Source organism: Sinocyclocheilus rhinocerous, unplaced genomic scaffold (assembly GCF_001515625.1).
Source record: "Sinocyclocheilus rhinocerous isolate Xijiao unplaced genomic scaffold, SAMN03320098_v1.1 scaffold1721, whole genome shotgun sequence".
Classification (NCBI taxonomy): Eukaryota; Metazoa; Chordata; class Actinopteri; order Cypriniformes; family Cyprinidae; genus Sinocyclocheilus; species Sinocyclocheilus rhinocerous.
Window position 1 is genome coordinate 63629 of NW_015666162.1, and position 19994 is coordinate 83622.

At 35.3% G+C, this 19994-nt stretch overlaps 1 protein-coding gene across 1 annotated transcript in view; it reads left to right on the forward strand.

Annotated features, from left to right (window-relative positions):
- Positions 1-78: 78 nt before the first annotated feature.
- LOC107731792 (epidermal growth factor receptor-like) overlaps positions 79-19994 on the forward strand; it is a 26172-nt gene continuing 6256 nt past the window's right edge. The window contains exons 1-20 of the mRNA XM_016542965.1: positions 79-384; positions 11715-11866; positions 12021-12228; positions 12414-12539; positions 12790-12858; positions 12946-13064; positions 13451-13592; positions 14231-14347; positions 14459-14585; positions 14677-14750; positions 15051-15141; positions 15266-15468; positions 15841-15973; positions 16880-16970; positions 17531-17688; positions 17773-17811; positions 18100-18241; positions 18319-18441; positions 19552-19650; positions 19721-19906. Coding sequence (XP_016398451.1) covers positions 273-384; positions 11715-11866; positions 12021-12228; positions 12414-12539; positions 12790-12858; positions 12946-13064; positions 13451-13592; positions 14231-14347; positions 14459-14585; positions 14677-14750; positions 15051-15141; positions 15266-15468; positions 15841-15973; positions 16880-16970; positions 17531-17688; positions 17773-17811; positions 18100-18241; positions 18319-18441; positions 19552-19650; positions 19721-19906 — 2511 coding nt within the window. The 5' untranslated portion in view covers positions 79-272. The remainder of the gene's footprint in view (positions 385-11714; positions 11867-12020; positions 12229-12413; positions 12540-12789; positions 12859-12945; positions 13065-13450; positions 13593-14230; positions 14348-14458; positions 14586-14676; positions 14751-15050; positions 15142-15265; positions 15469-15840; positions 15974-16879; positions 16971-17530; positions 17689-17772; positions 17812-18099; positions 18242-18318; positions 18442-19551; positions 19651-19720; positions 19907-19994) is intronic.

Consider the following 19994-nt stretch of genomic DNA (forward strand, 5'->3'; position numbering starts at 1 on the left):
TTTAGTGTCAGATGACATCACAAAAATTGCACAAGCTGTAAGTGCCTACACTCACACACACGCACACACACACACAAATACATGGGAGCGTTGTGATTCAGTCGCGTCGCGTCGCGTTCAGTGAAGGTGAGCTGCGTCACGTCAAAACTGTACGGAGAAGCGCTCAGACACGTTGCATGAGCTGAACGGGACCTGCCTCTGGAAAACTATTTAACTTACGAGCTACATATTGTTAATTTACGGGAATATCTGACCAAAAATAATGCTTTAAAATGATTCCACTGTTAAACATGAAGTTTACGAAGCTACTTCTGTTCCGTGAATTGGGAATCGTCTGTCTTGTGCTGATAAGCGCGGTGTGGTGCTCCGTTTCTGAGAGGAAAGGTGAGTGAACAAAATCTCATATACGTCCTGAACAGATATATATTTTTGTCTGTCTACATAAAACGTCTTTTAAAACCGTGCCAAATGATAAGTTTGATAATAGGAGAAGGAAATAAATGACGTAAATTTACTAAAGTGTCCACATTGACAGCGTAAACAAACAAACAAACAGATAGATAGATAGATAGATAGATAGATAGTATTTAGGGTCTTTCATTAACGTTATTAACAATTATATAATGCTTGATAGATCAATAGTTTATGTGCATTATAATATGAATACTGTACACTCTCAGAAAAAAAGGTACAAAATCTGTCACTGGGGCGGAACCTTTTCAAAAGGCACACCTTTGTACCTAAACAGTCCATATTAGTACCTAAAGTGTACATATTAGTACCTAAAAGGTACAAAAGTGTACCTTTTGAAAAGGTACTGCCCCAGTGACAGCTTTTGTACCTTTTTTTCTGAGAGTGGTATTATTAAAGTTTTAATGACTTTACTTTTTAGATGTATAATTACTAATTATCTTAAAAGTATTAGGTAGATGAGATTAGAGAACTGACGTGACATTATTAATCATACAACCAGCTGCAGGTTTGTCTTTAACCCCAGCAAGTGACCCTAAGACAAGGTGTCTCTAATGTGCTAATGAAGGTAATTAAGTATCAAACATACTTAAAAATACTTGATGAACTTTTCAGACTGGTGACCACAGGATGAGGGCCAAGAGTTCAACAGCAGATGGTATCACTAGACAGCTGCCCCACTGAGTGGGGTCTGGGCCCTCAGCGTCTGTCTGGGGTCCAGTCTCTGGTCTACCCGGACAGACTGTGTTTAACATGCTGTTTGAGGTTTCTTGCCAGTTTAGAAATTGACAGCAGATGGTGGCCACCAACACTGTCCCACAGCAAACCAGGCAGAAATGGGTTAAATACATTTTGATTCTGTGGTGACAGCTGGATTGAAATCAAAATCAAAATCAAAAGAACTGCAGAAACAAAATGATTTGTAAATTGTAAATGATTCACAGGCTAATTGTAACATTAAAACAACGCAGCAGCAGTAATGTAACTTAAGTAAATGTGTATTATTAAATATAAAATAGTCTAAAATGGAGAGATCCTCCTCTAAAATTGGCTTATTGCATTATTAAAATAATTTAATGTACACCTATGACCACAGGCTAAGAGTGCCAGATATTTTGTTATCTGATAAGCAGCACACCTTTCAAACACAAATGAATGTTTGCGTGCTGTCCAGGGCGTTCTGATCATACTTTCAGCACATAAACCTATGACGCAGACTATACATCTCAATTAGTAAATTTCATCTGCATTTCTTTTAACAGTTTACAGACAGCAGGTTAATTATTTATTTTATAAGGAGTAACTGAATGCTGAGTAAAAAACAATGAATTGTTAATTATAGTGTGTCTGTCCACAATAATGGAGACTTGTGCTGCTGTGTGAGGAAAAGCCGTGTTTGTGGATCACTTTTTTTCCATTTATAATTTTTCTTCTTCCTGTTATTTCCTCTTTAGCATTTGTTCTTGCATTTCAGTATTGCAGATAAATATGATTTTAATTTACTTCATCCAATTCACCTTTGTCCCTTTGATTTTTTTCTAGAAAACTTTCTAGTGTCAACCAATTAATTACAAGATTTATTGAATAATTGATCCACTGAGAAAACAGTATACTTCAACAATATACTTCAATGCCAATACATTTTGCAACCAAATCAGTCTGTACAACAGATCCAAACAAAATGCATTCATCATAACAAATTAATGCCACAACCCTACTTTCAAGAAAAACAAATAAAAACTAACAATATTCACACCTTTTGGTTGACTACCCCTTTAAAGGTGAAGTGTTTAACTTAAAAAAATACTTTCTCCTGTCCCAGCATAGACTTTTTCCTGAAGTGCAAACATTGTCATGCTATCAAAACATTGCTTTGTTTGTTTAAGCATCCCAGTCATCCCAGCACAGCAAAACTGGCTTCACCAATGGTGTGAGTATCTGTTTTGTGACCAATGGCAGAGTTCAAGAAAACTGTAATTATTTCTTGCAAGTCTTTTTGGTTAAATTACACACTTCACCTTTAATGACCTGTCAATTTAAGTGTGGAAAGCCTTCTGGCGATGGGCCTATGGTATGCATGTGTCAACATAACCTGTCAGTCAGTATTGTCTCTGGGGTATCTCATACTTGTTTCATTCCCACAGCCTGTGGCAGAAAAAAATAAAAATAAAAAAAGGTTAGAATAAAGGCTTAGAAAGGTTATTACAAAGCAGACACTTTTGTCCTACTTTTTCTTGATGACACCAAGCATCATTAAAGTAATAGTTCACCCAAAAATGAAAATTTGCTGAAAATTTACTCAACCTCAGGCCATCCAAGATAAGTCCAAACAGCTGATAAATACATCACAATAATCCACTTCTTGTGAAGTGAAAAGCTGCGTGTTTGTAATGAACAAATTGATCATTAAGGCATTTTAACTTTAAACCGTCACTTTTGGCCAAAACACCATAATCCATAATAATGCTTCCTCCAGTGAAGTCCATCCCCTGTTATTGTCGCACATCAAAATCCACCAACATATATTTTTTTAGAATTGCTTTGGACTATTTTCTCTTGTAAACTGTGCTTGATCATCTCTCCTGATTCAGATGAGATTACTTTTTCACTGGAGAAAGCAATATAATGGATAGAGGACTCGTATTTTAGCTGGAAGCAATGGCTTGAAACTAAAAACATCTTAATGATGAATTTGCTTATTGCAAACATGCAGCTTTTCACTTCACAAGACGTCAGTTGATGGACTGGAGTTGTGTGAACTATTTTTGAGTGAACTAATCCTTTAACTGGAAGGAAACGGCACCCATTCATGTGAATCCTGATTGTGGGTATAGACAAGCGGTTGACGTAGGTGTGGATTACTGTCCTAAGATTAATCAAAGACAAAGCAAAGACAAATCTTGCATTTGTTCACAGATTTCATCATTCACAACAAGCGGTGGCATGCAGAGTCAGGCCCAGAGTTTGACAAATTATGTCACAACATTTATTTGGCACTGTTTTCTACAGACCATTAAACAAACTCAGCAGTAGATATCAGATATCTTTGGTCAAACACAAAGATGCATATTTCATACTGAACGTGTTGTGATGAATAACATTGGTTCCATTGAGAAGCAAAAGGCTAATGCGCATCACCCAAAATAATCATGATTCATTTCAATCATGTTTCATATTTTTGTGCTTAATCCATTTGTCATTTAGTTAATTTTAAAAGAATGAAAACAAAACAACAACTCAGATACATTCAGAAATATCCAGTTATCATGCATCTGTCACATTATGAGCTGGTATAAATACATTGTATCTGAATACACATCCCTTTTCTTAGTCCACATGTATGCGCTATTCTCTAAATATATTAGTGTCCTCCTTCTACCCAGCATTCTGTTGTAATTTGTTCTAGACCTCACCATTTTATCTAAATCTAATTGTCTTTGAAACTCTTTGCAGACTTATAAATATCCAGATTCACTATGACCACTGTTACTAACTAAAACTAGGAAAGCTCTTCTGTTTACATGCATCACGCTCTCTAACCACCAGCTACAAGGGTAAATTGAATGTAAAGTAATGCAGTCAATGTAAATGAATACATAACTGCAATCTATTATTGTTGAAAATGTCAAAATAGTTCTTGTCATCAATCTAAGCCTCATATTGAATTGATCTGCTAAGTGGTATGAAACGTTTCATTGATTCTCATTTAAAATATGCGGGCAAAATCAATTTTAGTCTGTGAGATGCCAGTATATATTTAGTCAATAATGTGTCTTACATATAGGTAACTTGGAGGTGACTGAGTTCCTAAAAAGACATTTTTCAACATTGATAATAATAATAAATGTTTCTTGAATGATTTATGAAGGATCATGTGACACTGAAGACTGGAGTAATGATGCTGAAAAAATTCAGCTTTGCATCACAGGAATAAATTACATTTTAAAATATATTAGAAAATGGCTATTTTAAATTGTAATAATACTTCACAATATTGCTGTTTTTTCTGTATTTTTAATCAAATTAATTCAGCCTTGGTGAGCAGAAGAGGCTTCTTTCATAAACATTAAAAAATCTTACCGACCCCAAACTTTTGAATGCTAGTGTATGCCTGCTGTATGCATGTTTATTCTTATCTTAAGGATTTGTGTTATTTACGAGACAAGCCATTAATATCAAACTGCAAAAACAGTTGGATTTTAGGATTTACAGACCATGATAAACCAAGGCCATAGCCTTGAGGCTTTACATAAATGTGTTTATTTTGAAAACAGCAGCCACAGAAGACACCTAAAATAATGAGGTTTCTTCAGGGGATGTGTGCTGTTATTTTCTAAGTGTTCAAATTAGCACTGTGGAAAAAAAACTCTCCAGTAACCAACCAAAACACCATGGCAAAAGCATTGCAACTCCCTAGCAACATTTAAACCTCTCAATCTTAGTGGCGGCAACTTTTGCACTGGAAAACAGCAATAAAACAACATTTCATGGATTTTTGTCTTCTTCAACAAAATATATGAATTTACTAAAATTCATGTCTCATGTTGTTTACCAAATGCACTGATGCACCCATAGACAAAGAGCTGAATTCATACAATTGTTGAATTTTGATGGAGAAGTCACAAATGGACAATATGTTGCTTATTTGATTTAGACAGACCCTGTTGTTTGTAAAAAAAAAAAAAAGCACACAGCCATGGAGCGAGACATCTCTGTCTCACGCTGTAAATTGTATTTACTACAATTCAGTTAGACCTATTTTATCCACATGTCTCTCATTTAGGGTGACAACAGTGAACTTATAGACACACTATTGCACGCTAAAGAGAAACAGAAGATGTAAGAAGCATGATCATGTGAAACTGCTGCTCTCAAATTGATAACTATTTATATAGATTTTAAAGAATATTTATGACCATTAAAGTCATTTTAGGTCTGTTTGTACATTACATACAACTAGTATGTCATTGCATTAGATCCTGTACCATAAAATCAGTAGATCACTATTGTGAAACATAGTAGCCTCCACATTGGAAAAATATATTTTTCTAATAAGTTCAGATACAACAACGTTGATTAACCTTTGTTGCTCACTGCAGATCAACCCAATGAAAGTTACTCGGATAAATCATACATTTAAGATGAAAATTTGGTTTCTCAGGCAAAACACATTTAAATATTTCCGGTAAAAGCATAGCACATGTACCAACATAGTAGGTTGCCCTTTAGGTGTATTCATGTAAAGTCATTCAGATGGAAAACAGGATGCGTTATGACAAATGCTGTTGACTTTTTCTGCTCATGTGGATCAATACTTTTTGCAACAGTGCAAACTTACTCTACAAACAGAGTCAATCCAGCTGTCTGCCCACAGTCAAACTCAGTCGCCGACTGGACAACCAAATATAGTCATCTGCTGGAAAACAAGGTTATAGTGCATTTGGGTTATTGTAACACTGTGCAATTATGACATCATGACATCATGAAATTACAGTAGATTGTTTTGTCCTAAATGCAAAAACATACTTTAAAAGTAAGCTGACTACCATTCACTGACACAACGTTCTGATAGATTCTGCCCAAGAACCAAAGCAGACAGGAAGTTATGTGTCCATGCATTGAACCCTGAGGGGGGGGACAATATAAATACATAAAAGACTTTTAAATCAAATTAATACTGTTCAAGTGATTTAGTGTGTCATATAATAAACAAAACCATCACTGAGCAAATTTCATTCTTTGCATATGAATAACCACATCCATTTATCAAATGTTGTTTCATTAATAAAAAGGTAACAAAGCTACAGGAAGCATTCTCAAATATATCTTCCAAATGTTTTACTTTCTTGGATGTAGTCAGTGATAGTCATCCAAAGTCTTGTCATCAAAAGCATATATAAAAAATGATGCATTAGAAAAAAATAATAGAGCAAAGAAAGCCGTAGATAATAAGCAAGGATGGGAAAGCATGAGAACAGCATGGCCTTGTAAAAATAAATTATATGCGTAGACAGCCTCGAAAAGATGATCGCAGAATATCTCCTAATTAATCGATCATTGTTATTTCCACACTGTGCATCCTTGTACTTAAGAAGATAAACCATACCTGAGAGGAGTTTCTGAGAAAGCATGCACAACAATTTTTTAAGATTTTTTAAATGTTATTTAAAGGGGTCATATGATGCGATTTCATTTTTTCCTTTCTCTTTGGAGTGTTACAAGCTCTTGGTGCATAAAGAAGATCTGTAAAGTTGTAAAGACTAAAGTCTCAAATCCAAAGAGATATTCTTTATCAAAGTTAAGAGTCAGCCACACCTACCTAAAACGGCTCGTTCGAACACGCCCCCACATATCTACCACACTATGTGGGAAGATTTGCATAACACCGCCCAAATGTTCACGCAAAGAAAAAAGGCGTAACTTTTATTCTCGCTGTAGTATTGTTGTTGCCGCTGCCGCCATGTCCTGAAGACGCTGTGTGCTTCATTGTGAAAGCGAAACTACTTTGTTTGGTCTTCCAAAAGAGAACGATATCCGCTTCGTCATGCCTGGAGCTGATCCGTGCTGGTCGCTGAGGAAATACATCAACTTAGTGCTGTGGATCACCGGATCGGCTTTCACCATTTTCACATCTAACCGCATAAACACATTTCATTACACCAAATACACAAAATAATGTTCTTTTTAGCAGCATCATATGACCCCTTTAAAGCAAGCATCTTATGCTCACCAAGGCTGCATTTATTTGCTCAAAAATACATTAAAACAGTAATATTGTGAAATATTATTACAGTTTAAAATAACTGTTTTCTATTTGACTATATTGTAAAATGTAAATTATTCCTGTGATGCAAAGCTGAATTTTCAGCAACATTTCTCCAGTCTTCAGTGTGACATGATCCTTCAGAAATCATTCTAATATGTTGCTTTGCTTCTCAATAAACATTTCTTACTATTATCAATGTTGAAAACAGTTGAGCTACTTTTTTGATAAATTTGAAACTTAAAAAACAGCATTTATTTGAAAGAAATAGTTTGTAACATTGTAATTATCTTCACTGTCACTTTTGATCAATTTCATGCATCCTTATTAATTTCTTTTTAAAAAATCTTGCTGACCTCAAACTATTTACACAGTACATTTTGGGGCTACAAAATATGGAAGGTGGGGTTTTTTTTCACATGCTGCTGGTACTGTCACTAAGGCAGTGACAGTTTGATTTATTACTTTGCATTACTGTACTTCTCAAGTCTTGTGTTTTTTTTTTTTTTGCACTGATGAGGTCTTGATAACCCTTGTGCCTTCTTTGCGTCAGTTGCAAAAGATAAAACACTTTGAGTTTATCATAGTCAGAATGCTGTTCTGCGTGCGGTTCCAGATGGTTAGACTGATGTGAGTTAAGATGTTCCTCCATAAATATTTTTTCAAGGAGCAACCTGTTCAGTCACATCCCATGTTCGGGCTCATGCCTCAGGCAGTGCTGCTGAACATCCACCCGTAGAAAACAGCTGCACGCTTTGCAATCCGTTCAGACGATCTCACATTTTAAGGGCTTGTGAAGTGAACATTAAGGGTTCAAACTTAAATCTACTTCCTGACCTTAATCTTTAGTTGAATTCTGGCCTAGAGCAGAGATCTGAAAAGTACACCTGATTATTTCTTCAGTTTTTGACATCTACTGTTAATATTTTTCATGTCATAACCCTGATGAATTTAGACATGCTGGATTTTCAGAAGGTAATTTATGCAAGAGCAACATGTCTTGACAGTGTTTGTTGGTCATCTCACGTCTCACATAACAGCTTCACAGGTAGAACTATGATACCAAAGATGACAAAAATGCTACTCTTGCAAAAATGGAAATACCCTTCATGTGCGCTGTCATGATGTAATGAAGAATCAAAGAAACACCGTTTGCACTTTCATTATGTTTTTCCATATTTTGTTCAGATAAACTTTTAACATACTCAGATTTAAGACAGAAGCCTCATAGTTGACTAAATTTGAACACACTACTGGCAGCAACTCACAAATAGCACTCCTTGTGCATGAGAGACTCAACTTATTATTAATTCTAATAGTTTCACATGAGCATGTTGCTAAATTAACTACTTGATACTCTAGTACAGTGGTTTTCAACCAGCATGCCAGGACCCACTTGGGGGCCTCAGCACACTAAGCACAAGGAGGCTGCAATATGGTTTAACATGATTTAAGAAAAAACATACTTTAAAATAAGTTAAAATGACTAAAAATCAAAATGTAAGCCTGTGTATATGAGGGAATTTTAAAAATGTGACCTGGAAAATTCATGGCAAAATCTTAAAGGAAACGTAAAAAAATAAAGGAAATTTTTATAATGAATGTAATTTTTCTAGCTATGTTAAGCTCTCAAATATTTTATTGGGCACATATCGTTGAGAAATAATAATCATAAAAAAAAATCATTGGCATTAAAAGTGCAAACCTTGAGGAACATTCAGTAATTGAAACTTCTCAAATGATGTAATTTAATTATTTTAATATATTGCCATTCCTAGTTTCTTTAAATAAAAAGTTTAAATTGCTTTGTTATTATGAAGTACCAGAAATATCTTTGGGGGTCTTTTTGAAAATGGTGGGCCTTTATGTCAAAACAGTTGAGAATCACTGCATCTAGTAAGCATACTGTACATAACACACACAAATATTGGGCAAAATAATAATTTGTAATTATATAGAATTATTTGGTAAATTTACTATAAAGTTCAATTTGTTAACATTAGTTAATGCATTGGTATCATTTTTATAGCATTTCTTAAACTTGGTTGATGTAAATTTCTGCATATGCTAGAACATATTTTTTTAAAGTTGCACATTAGTAAAGTAAATAATTACTACATAAATTAATTTGCATCTATATGCTATTGCAAAATGTTTACAAACACAAAAACTGCACCAGATTACTTTGACTGTAATAAAATGACATCAAACTAAAAAAATGGGTAAAGGCTGCTGCCATTAATGTTCTTTTTGCATGACATCACAACAATCAAGTCAGAGATTTAAATTCCAACTTGTAGTTAGGGAAACAAGAAAGCACACTAAGAACACAGTATCAAAAAAACATTCCACAGACATCTCAGGATCTCCAATCTATTAGTTTCCCACCTCACACTTTATTGATCCCTGAGGGGAAATAGATGATACTTGAGTTGTTACTTGCATTGCTTGGAAACACAACTCACATCTTGCACGTGGCAAGCAAGAATTCAACCAGTTCTTAAGTTGAGCAACACTTGTGTGCAATATTTGAGTCTCACCCTCGGTGAACCACATTCTTGATCACGGTGTTCCCGCCCCCAGAACTTGCTCTTCCGCTAGAGATGAGACACATAACGACAACTGCAGGAATTCAACACCTGCATGACAGGAGACAACCAGCAGAGACGAAACAAGTGCTTGTTTTCCACTGTAGCTTTTACATTCACAATGACTTTTGGAAAGTACGTTTTCATGAATAGAAGATCATACAATGTAAAATATGTAAAAGGGTAATATGAGCACAATATAATGAAGACTTGCTGAATCTCAATGTTCAGGAGGTAGAACTCTATTGAAATAGTTTCAGAAGTGATGGCTGAAAGATGATCTGTTCAGTGCATGAGACTGTGAGTAATGACAGAATGGAGAATGCTGGAGTTTGTGTTAGCATGAGGAACTGCTGTATGCCGTGTCTTAAAGGGATAGTCCACCCAAAAATGAAACATCTGTCATCATTTACTCACCCTCATGTCATTTCAAACTCGCTAGCAAGCTGATAATCATTTTTATGTTATGGCCAATAACCAATTAATTGCCTATTTTGTGTAAATAAATAAAAAATACTAAAAACTAGTGAATCTAGGCATGATAACATTCAAATTTACAATATGAAAAATGAATTTTCATTTTGAGATTAACAAAATATTACATTTAACAGAGTTACTAAATTATTAGTGTTTTAAAGATTTAAGTGAGTGTTAGATGACTGCAAATGCAATCTAAATGTAAAAACGGGACATAAGTGTGTACTATTAAATATTTAAAATTAAATAAAATGTCAGTGGATATATGTCAGATACCGTTACAGATAAATTAAAAAAATCTAATAATAATATTGGCTGATAACAATATGATCCCTTCCAAAGAGACTTATATATACTGTATACACTACCAATCCAAAGTTTGGACACACTTGAATGAATTTTATTCAAGTTTTTCAATTCAGCTTATTCAAAACATGGCACAAATGAGAAAGAAACCACAGCAACCCTTATTATTTTAGTGGAGTGTGAAATTTCTATATTTCCTATGAAATATAACACCTATGATTTAGTCACAAAACTGATACTTGTCTACAGACAATAGCATTCAATAACCAAGACTATAATTAACCTAGCTTGAGATGAAAATGTATTTGAAGGAAGAAAAAAACAGTAATTTACACTACTGGTTAAAAGTTTGGAATAATTCGGGACATAAGTGTGTACTATTAAATATTTAAAATTAAATAAAATGTCAGTGGATATATGTCAGATACCGTTACAGATAAATTAAAAAATCTAATAATAATATTGGCTGATAACAATATGATCCCTTCCAAAGAGACTTGTATATACTGTATACACTACACTGTAAAACCTGATAAGTTAAGAATACTCAAAACATTTGTGGAAACTTATTGCCTCAAAATATTTGAGTAAACAAACTCAATTTTTTTTAAATTAGTAGAGCTTAAAATTTTACCACAGCAACCCTTATTATTTTAGTGGAGTGTGAAATTTCTATATTTCCTATGAAATATAACACCTATGATTTAGTCACAAAACTGATACTTGTCTACAGACAATAGCATTCAATAACCAAGACTATAATTAACCTAGCTTGAGATGAAAATGTATTTGAAGGAAGAAAAAAACAGTAATTTACACTACTGGTTAAAAGTTTGGAATAATTAAGATTTTTTTAAGAGTTTTCGAAAGAAGTCTCTTATGCTCACCAAGGCTGCATTTACTGTATTTGATAAAAAAAATACAGTAAAAACAGTAATATTATAAGGCTGTAAATAAATACAGCCTTAGTGAGCAGAAGAGGCTTCTTACAAAAACATTATAAAATCTTAATTATTCCAGACTTTTGGGTATGGTTATTTTGTGTATGTTCTGTCATAATATCACCTTCACTACCTGAGTATTGATTTCACCTCTCATTTATTCTCCAGTATGTCAGGGAACCAATAATAAGCTGACTCTGCTGGCACAGCCAGACGATCACTACAGAGCCATGGTGCGGATGTACAGTAACTGCACAGTCGTGCTGGAGAACCTGGAGATAACCAATGTTCAGGAGTACCACGACCTCTCCTTCCTCAGGGTGAGTGCAAACTAGCAATTATGATACTAGATCGTTAGTTATATACTACTAATTGCTCAAATCTTTTAACTAACTGGTTAAATTATCGATTGAAGTCAGAAAACTTTTTAAATGGTATTTAGGGGGCCTGACTGAAATATTCTTTCTGTCATAGAGCATTGAAGAAGTTGGTGGCTACGTGCTAATAGGAATAAACTATGTGGATGTGATACCCCTGGAAAACCTGCGCCTCATTCGAGGACATTCTCTCTTTGATGGCAAGTATGGCCTTGCTGTGGTGGCAAACTTCCACAGGAATGAGTCTTTAGAGATCAACAGCATCACCAGCGGCCTCCGAGAGCTGCATATGAGAAGCCTCACAGGTAAAGCATTTATATTTATTCATTTAGCAGGTGCTTTTATCCAAAGTGACTTGAGAAGCACAAGAAGCACGTTTATACATCGCCAAGCACCACAATGTGTTGAATAGAGCATGCAATATGTGTATAAAGTCCCATTTCTATTATTTTCAGTGATAGAGAAACATTTTTCCCTCTTAATCTGGCAGAAATTCTCAAAGGTGGGGTTAAAATAGCCCATAATCCTTTGCTTTGCAATGTGGAGACCATACAGTGGTTGGACATTGTGCAGGATGACAGTGACGTGAATGTGTCGGGAGGGACTGACCCTCAGTGTAAGTGTTTAGAGTTTTACAAACATAAATCATGCAATATACAAAACTATTTCAAAACATTCAAATACAAAACAGTTGCTTTAAATTGTAATAATATTTTACAGTATTACTTTTTATACTGTATTTTTGATCAAATAAATGCAGCCTTGGTGAGCATAATTTACTATTTGGATTTGAAATGTATTTTTATAATATATATATTTAATGATAAAATAAAATAATAAAACAAACACTTTATTTCGTATCTCAGGTAGACGATGTGACTCAGGGTGCTATAATGAATCGTGTTGGGCTCCAGGACCAGAGAACTGCCAGACCTGTAAATTCAGTTGTATATATAATTCTCTAAAGGAAAATGTATGAGTAAACTACGTCCTAACAAACGTTCTTTCATCTTCACTGTCAGTGACTCGGTTGAACTGCGCCGAGCAGTGCTCACGGAGGTGCAAGGGCCCCAAACCCATCGACTGCTGCAGTGAACATTGCGCTGCAGGCTGCACTGGACCCCGACCAACAGACTGTCTGGTGAGTGGAGCGCTTTTCAAAAGTCTTCAAGGAAATTCTTAAAACACAAATGTGCTAACATAAAAGATAAAGATCTTACATTTTAAATGAAGCATGGGTGCTTATTTTTTCATGTATCTTATATACTGATCACGTTACACCTACAAAGAAAATATAATAATATATAATGTTAAAATATTTTATTATATATTTAAATTTAAATGTATAATATTTTAATATAGCCAAGTTCTAATTTTGATGATCAGCATTTTTTCTTTTCTTTTATGTATATAATTTATAGTTTATAATTATAGTTTATGATGATATAATTTATAGTTTTGATACCTAATGATCAGCAAGGAACAAATGTTATTTATGATGACAGTGCAGGGCCTCTTTTTCTGCAGGCCTGCAGAGACTTCCAGGACGATGGGATGTGCAAGGATGCATGTCCACGTCTTATGCTGTACGACCCCAACACTCACCAACTTGTTCCCAATCCTAACGGGAAGTATAACTTTGGAGCCACCTGTGTGAAGAAGTGCCCTTGTGAGTTTGCTTTTCATACATCTTACTAAAATCAGACTAAGATCACTATGACAAGAGCATGTAATTATTTTCTTTAAAAACCTTTAGTTTGTAAATCTAAGTGTCCCAAAAGTCATGGAGGTATACTGGCTCATTGCTATTGTGCATACCACCAATAACATTATCCAAATGGCACTGATCTTCAGCCAGTTATGATTGCAAATACACAAGCAAAGACACACCCAGAGATTATGCGCTGTGTAAACAAAGAGCTACTGTTCTCTGAGTTGTCAATGTTTATTTAAGGTAAACACATTAAAAAATTGCTTTAAACCTAAAATAAATTGTGTTGCTATTGATAAATATTATAAATGAATAAAATATGTATTGCAAAAGAGTTTCAGAAGAGATGTCAACAATGTCTCAAACAGCTTCAGATGTCAAGATTCAGAGATTTCAATTTAAACTTAAACATTTCTTCTCAAATTCTCTCAAGACCAAATGATCTAAGCTATACTATTTAATTTTAATTTTACAGCTCTATACTACATGTCAGTAATGGTCTCATTTGTGCCTTTTTTATTTAAGGAGAAACATCTAGGAGAAACAGCATCTATACTTAACTGAAACATAACTGCAAATGCCTCTATCTGCTGCAGATAACTTTGTGGTGACCGATCACGACGCCTGCGTCCGAACCTGCAGCAGTAACATGCATGAAGTGGAGGAGAACGGAATAAGGAAGTGCAAACAATGTGACGGCTTGTGCCCAAAAGGTCAGCAATGTCATTAATGAATTAATTGTGTTGCTTTTGACATGTTTAATCAATTTTGCATGACACGGATATATTCATTGTTAAATAAATTGAACGTGTGTTTTATTTTAGTCTGTAATGGTCTTGGGACGGGGGCACTTGTTAACACCATTGCAGTCAACGCGACCAACATCGATTTATTTATCAACTGCACCAAAATAAATGGGCACATTACAATAATGCAGATGACTTTTCAAGGGTGAGATTTTATGGACTACTTTCAGACTAATTCAGTCGACCTTGATTTCATGCTATACATTTAATCTAATACTATAAATATTCTTTTCAAGGGATGTTTTTACAAATACTCCAAGCATGGACCCTGTGAAACTCGATTATTTCAAAACAGTTAAGGAAATTTCAGGTAAACTATATATGTGTTTGCATGTACAGTGTATATATATATTTGCATTTATATTTTACTTGTATAATCACACATATACAGTATGTTGTAAAATAATTTATATTATAATTTGAATTATAAATTTATAAATACTGTGTATATATATATATATATATTATTTGCATTTATTTAATACTTATTTTATTCTAAAATAATATTAGAATTCAATATTAAATTATTTGTATGTAATATATATATATATGAATGGCATTTGTCTTTGACTAAAGCCTTATTTAGCTGTGCTATAAACTCTATTCTCAGGGTTTCTGTTAATCCAAGACTGGCCTGAACACCTCAATTCCCTCAGTCCCTTTGAGAACCTGGAGATCATCAGAGGAAGAACTAAACAACAGTGAGTAGTCATGTTAACTTACAAATAAGTAGTTTTCTCTGCATATTAAACCTGTTTTATCATAAAAAAAAAAGATACTTTCAACCTTTAAATGTTTCTCTCTTTACCTCTCTCATAAATGCAGTGGAACCGTCAGTTTTGCTGCCTTGAACATACCGCACCTGGATCATCTCGGCCTGCGTTCGCTGAAGGAGATCAGTGATGGCGATGTGGTGATCAAGAACAATCCCCACCTCTGTTACGTTGAAGGCAGCTACTGGCCTAAGCTGTTCAGATCAGAGAACCAGCGCATACGAACTGGAAACAACGCAGCAATGCACAGCTGTGGTATGGGACTGAATTCATGATTTTGAAATCTGAATTCATTATATATATATTACATACAAATAATTTAATATTGAATTCTAATATTATTTTAAATTCATAATGTTCCTGTGGCTCAGTGGTAGAGCATTGCGTTAGCAGCGCAAAAGGTTGTGGTTTCAATTCCAAGGGAACACACATAATGGTAAAAAATTTATAGCCTGAATGCACTGTAAGTCGCTTTGGAAAAAAGCGTCTGCTAAATGCATGAATTATTATTAATTAAATTATTATTATAAATTGTTTTACACAACTTATTTGTTGGCAAGCAATTTCGGTCATGTGAGGTCACAGAGCTCGTATAATCAAACAAAAGCTCTCTTGTGTGCTCTTCAGAGCAGCAGAACAGTACCTGTGATAGTATGTGTGGAGAGGAAGGCTGCTGGGGTCCGGGGCCGTCCATGTGCGTCTCCTGCCAGCATGTCAGCCGTAGGGGGCGCTGTGTCAGTCACTGCAGTGTGCTGGATGGGTGAGTGTCCAACAGAGAGTCTTATTTTAAAAATAGATCATGATAATGTGAACGGGTCAACAAAAGCATTGACTAGGCTTGTATACCGAATACTTTACTTTACCGACCCCACTATTGTTTTTTGCTTTTTTGTAAAAATAAAAAACATTTAGTTCAGTTGGACAATGGACGCTACAATTGTAAACTGAAAGCGTCTGCTCTGCTCAATACAGCACGCGCTGCAGAGCCACAGCAAGGTGCGTGCGGCAAAAATTACACGAATACTGAGAAAACGATGGCACATGGAGCATTTGGTTTTCAAGAGAAATGTAAAAGTAAAGTAAAACACCACTTCTTAAACCAGGGAAGGTAAACATGTTGGTTTTCTTGGCAAAAAACATGCAAGCACTGTCATTAACAGCCAATTTAGTTTTCATTTTCCGTTTTTATTTTGAAAAGCCTTTGCTGTTTACCTGATGTTACGTTACGGAGGCTTTTATTTATTTATTTATTTTTATTTCATTCCACAGTGTTTGCTAAACTTTCTGTAATTTATTTGTCGATATATAATACAGCATGTGGTGTATGCCATGCCTCGTCTTATTCGTTTCTGTTAATAAATGTTATATAAGCTAGTTTGTCTTTGTACTGGTTTATTGTTGTTTTGCTTTTCATTAAGAATAATAATGAATCCATCTTTCAAGCATTAATTTTAGTCTTAGAAAGTGAAAGGTCTAAAGATGTAAGTGCAACAGACAACTATCTTTCCTTGTAAAACGTGACACCAAGATCGCAAATTCGAGCCTTGCCCTTCAGTGTTACTGGTAATACCGGTTTTGTCGCAAGTTGCAGTGTGAAATAAATTAGTTTTTACTTCCAAACTGTTTTACACTCCTGTTGACTGTTGTATTTTATATGTTTCTACAGAGACCTCCGCGAGTATGTGTCAGAGAACGTGTGTTTGGAATGTGACCCTGAATGCAAGATCCTGAACGGGACACAAAGCTGCCATGGGCCGGTATGTCGCACTATGTCAATGTTTTATATCCCATATAAACCTCATTATTAGTGATGCTTGCTCACACTTGCTCAAACTAGGGATCTGAACAAACCCCTAAACCTAAAGTATTAAACTTGTTAGTGTAAATCATCAATGACACCTAAAATCACACGGCTTGTTGAGGTGTGCTGTTACTTTTCTAATTCATTATACTTGCGATTTCAGTCTGGCAGTCTATTTTGAGCAAGGGTCTCCAAACTTGGTCCTGGAGGGCCGGTGTCCTGCAGAGTTTAGCTCCAACTTGCCTCAACACACCTGCCTGGAAGTTTCTAGTATGCCTAGTAAGACCTTGATTAGATGGTTCAGGTGTGTTTAATTAGGGTTGGAGTTCAACTCTGCAGGACACCGACCCTCCAGGACTAAGTTTGGAGACCCCTGATTTTGAGCAACACTCAGACAACCATCACTTACATTTTCATCAGAAAATGTCTAAATCGGTGTGTAAACTACAGTAATAATGATAAGATGTGTAAGTGGTTCCAGTGTGAATGTTGTTTTCTCTGTATCTCTCTATCTAGGGAGCTGATCAGTGTACTCAGTGTGCTCACTTCAAAGATGGGACGCAGTGCGTGGCACAGTGTGCCCAAGGTGTGCAAGGCCTTTATAACAGGCTTGTCTGGACGTACCCAGACAAAAATGGACAGTGTCAGCCATGCCATGCCAACTGCACGCAAGGGTAGGAACAAGTTAAACCTTGAGTTATAATGATTAAAGTGAAATAATAATAATAATAATATTCAAAATGTTTCTGTTATAATAGGTGCAGTGGACCAGGACTGGAAGGTTGTGAACTGAAAGGGTACAGTAGTTTATGTGTTGTTATTACTAGACTTCATTAAGTAGAGAAGTCATATGAAAGCCATTATCATCCAAGCAAATCAAGAATGAATGAAAAATATAAACACAGATGTGTTTTTTCTGAATTAAAGTTTACTTGTTGAATATCCTGTTTCACTCAGAAATACATTAGAATATGGAAGTACAATGGCTTGTGAATACTGTTTAATTTGCTGACTTGAAGCTCAAGGGATTCATATTAAATGTTTTTTTTTTAATGAAAGTAAATGACTTGATATCCTCTTTCTAGATCTCACATGCCTGTAGTGGCGGCTGGTCTTGTTGGAGGCATGCTACTGCTTATGGTCCTCCTCCTTTTCATCTTCGTCATTTTCCGCAGACGATACATCCGACGAAAGAGGACACTACGGCGCCTGCTTCAGGAGAGAGAGGTAAGACACGAAAATGAATTACAAGTTAAGCAACACATATGATCCCCATTTATAGCCGTATTTACATCATTCTGCAGTTGGTCGAACCGCTGACTCCCAGTGGGGAAGCACCCAACCAGGCTCTCCTTCGCATCCTAAAGGAAACAGAACTGAAGAAAATAAAAGTCCTTGGGTCTGGAGCATTTGGCACCGTCTTTAAGGTACATTTATGAATACAAATTAATAAAAAGCACACTACAGTAATTTAGCAGGACAAATGAAGATGTTTAAATTATTAATGTGACTTTCAGAGAAATATATCAAAATTTAAGATTAATATTTTAATAAGGCAAAAACACCTGACAATGGGTTATGAAAATTATTATTAAATATTGTTATTAATTATTATTATTGTTAATAATAATAATAATAATCTCTTTTCTAGACTACTATATTTCCAGATTAAAATGCAAAAATATATATGCGCAAACAAACATGTAAACGAAAACATGTAAATTCTGTTCTGACTTCCTTTCTTCATGTGACAAGCAAGTAAACACAGAAAGTTGAGGGGTAACCATGGTAACCCCTGCATTTCTGCTCTTCCATAAGCACCACCTCCTGGCAGAGAATGAACTTGCATTTTTATTAATCCCGTCTGCTGATTTTGTTCAAATCAATGCGAAAATCAGACTGAATTTTCACGCAGCAAACACAGAGTTCTGTCAAATTTAACTGGTTGCTTATATGAAAATGTATAAATAAGCTAATATATGTCCTAGAAATCTAAACAGTTCAGATAATAAGGTATCTGGAATTACTCACATATTTTGAAGTGTCCATGATAACACCGTGCACGACACTGACACTGTTTTTTTACACTGGTACAGCGCCTTAAAAAGCCATTTCAACATTATCTTTATAAAATCCATCACTTACCCTTATCTTGCTCACTTTCTTGCTCACTTTCTTTCCTGTTTTTTCCTCTTCCCTGCACCAGATTGATAGTGATGCGCGGCCCTTGCGTAATTTGCGAGGCCCTATGCAACTTGCGTAGTGAGCTTGTAGGGCCGATCGGATTCCTAGAATTAAAGATGCAATTATCTTTTTTTATACCATATTTTTTATACTTCAAGATGGGAGTGCAATTTTGAAGAAAAAAAGTTATCCTTCATAAATAAATAAAATTGCTCCACCTCTGAAACTTTACTGTTTTACCTGGAAATACGTCACATTTAACACATTGCAAACTTCAAATTCCTCAGTCATCATGGAAGTTCTAAGAAATATTTTCAGAATAGAAATAATTATCTTTCCTGTTTTTGTCCTAGGGTTTGTGGATCCCAGAGGGTGAGGATGTGAAAGTTCCTGTTGCTATCAAAGTTCTGAGAGAGGTCGCATCTCCCAAAGCCAACAAAGAGATCCTAGATGTGGGTATCATCCTTTTTACTAATGATTAATAATTGTCCTGGATTTAAAGCTTGTATTTTGGTCTTTCAGGAGGCCTATGTGATGGCCGGTGTGAATCATCCTCACGTGTGTCGTCTGTTGGGAATATGCCTCACGTCCAGCGTCCAACTCATAACCCAGATCGTGCCTTTCGGCTCCCTGCTGGATTACGTACAGGAGAATAAAGACAATATCGGCTCACAGACTCTGTTAAACTGGTGTGTGCAGATCGCCAAGGTGAGTTCAAAGTTTGTGTCCACCTATGTCCAAAAAAAAAAAAAAAAAATTATTGATTATTTCAAAGGGTTACTAATGACACATCATT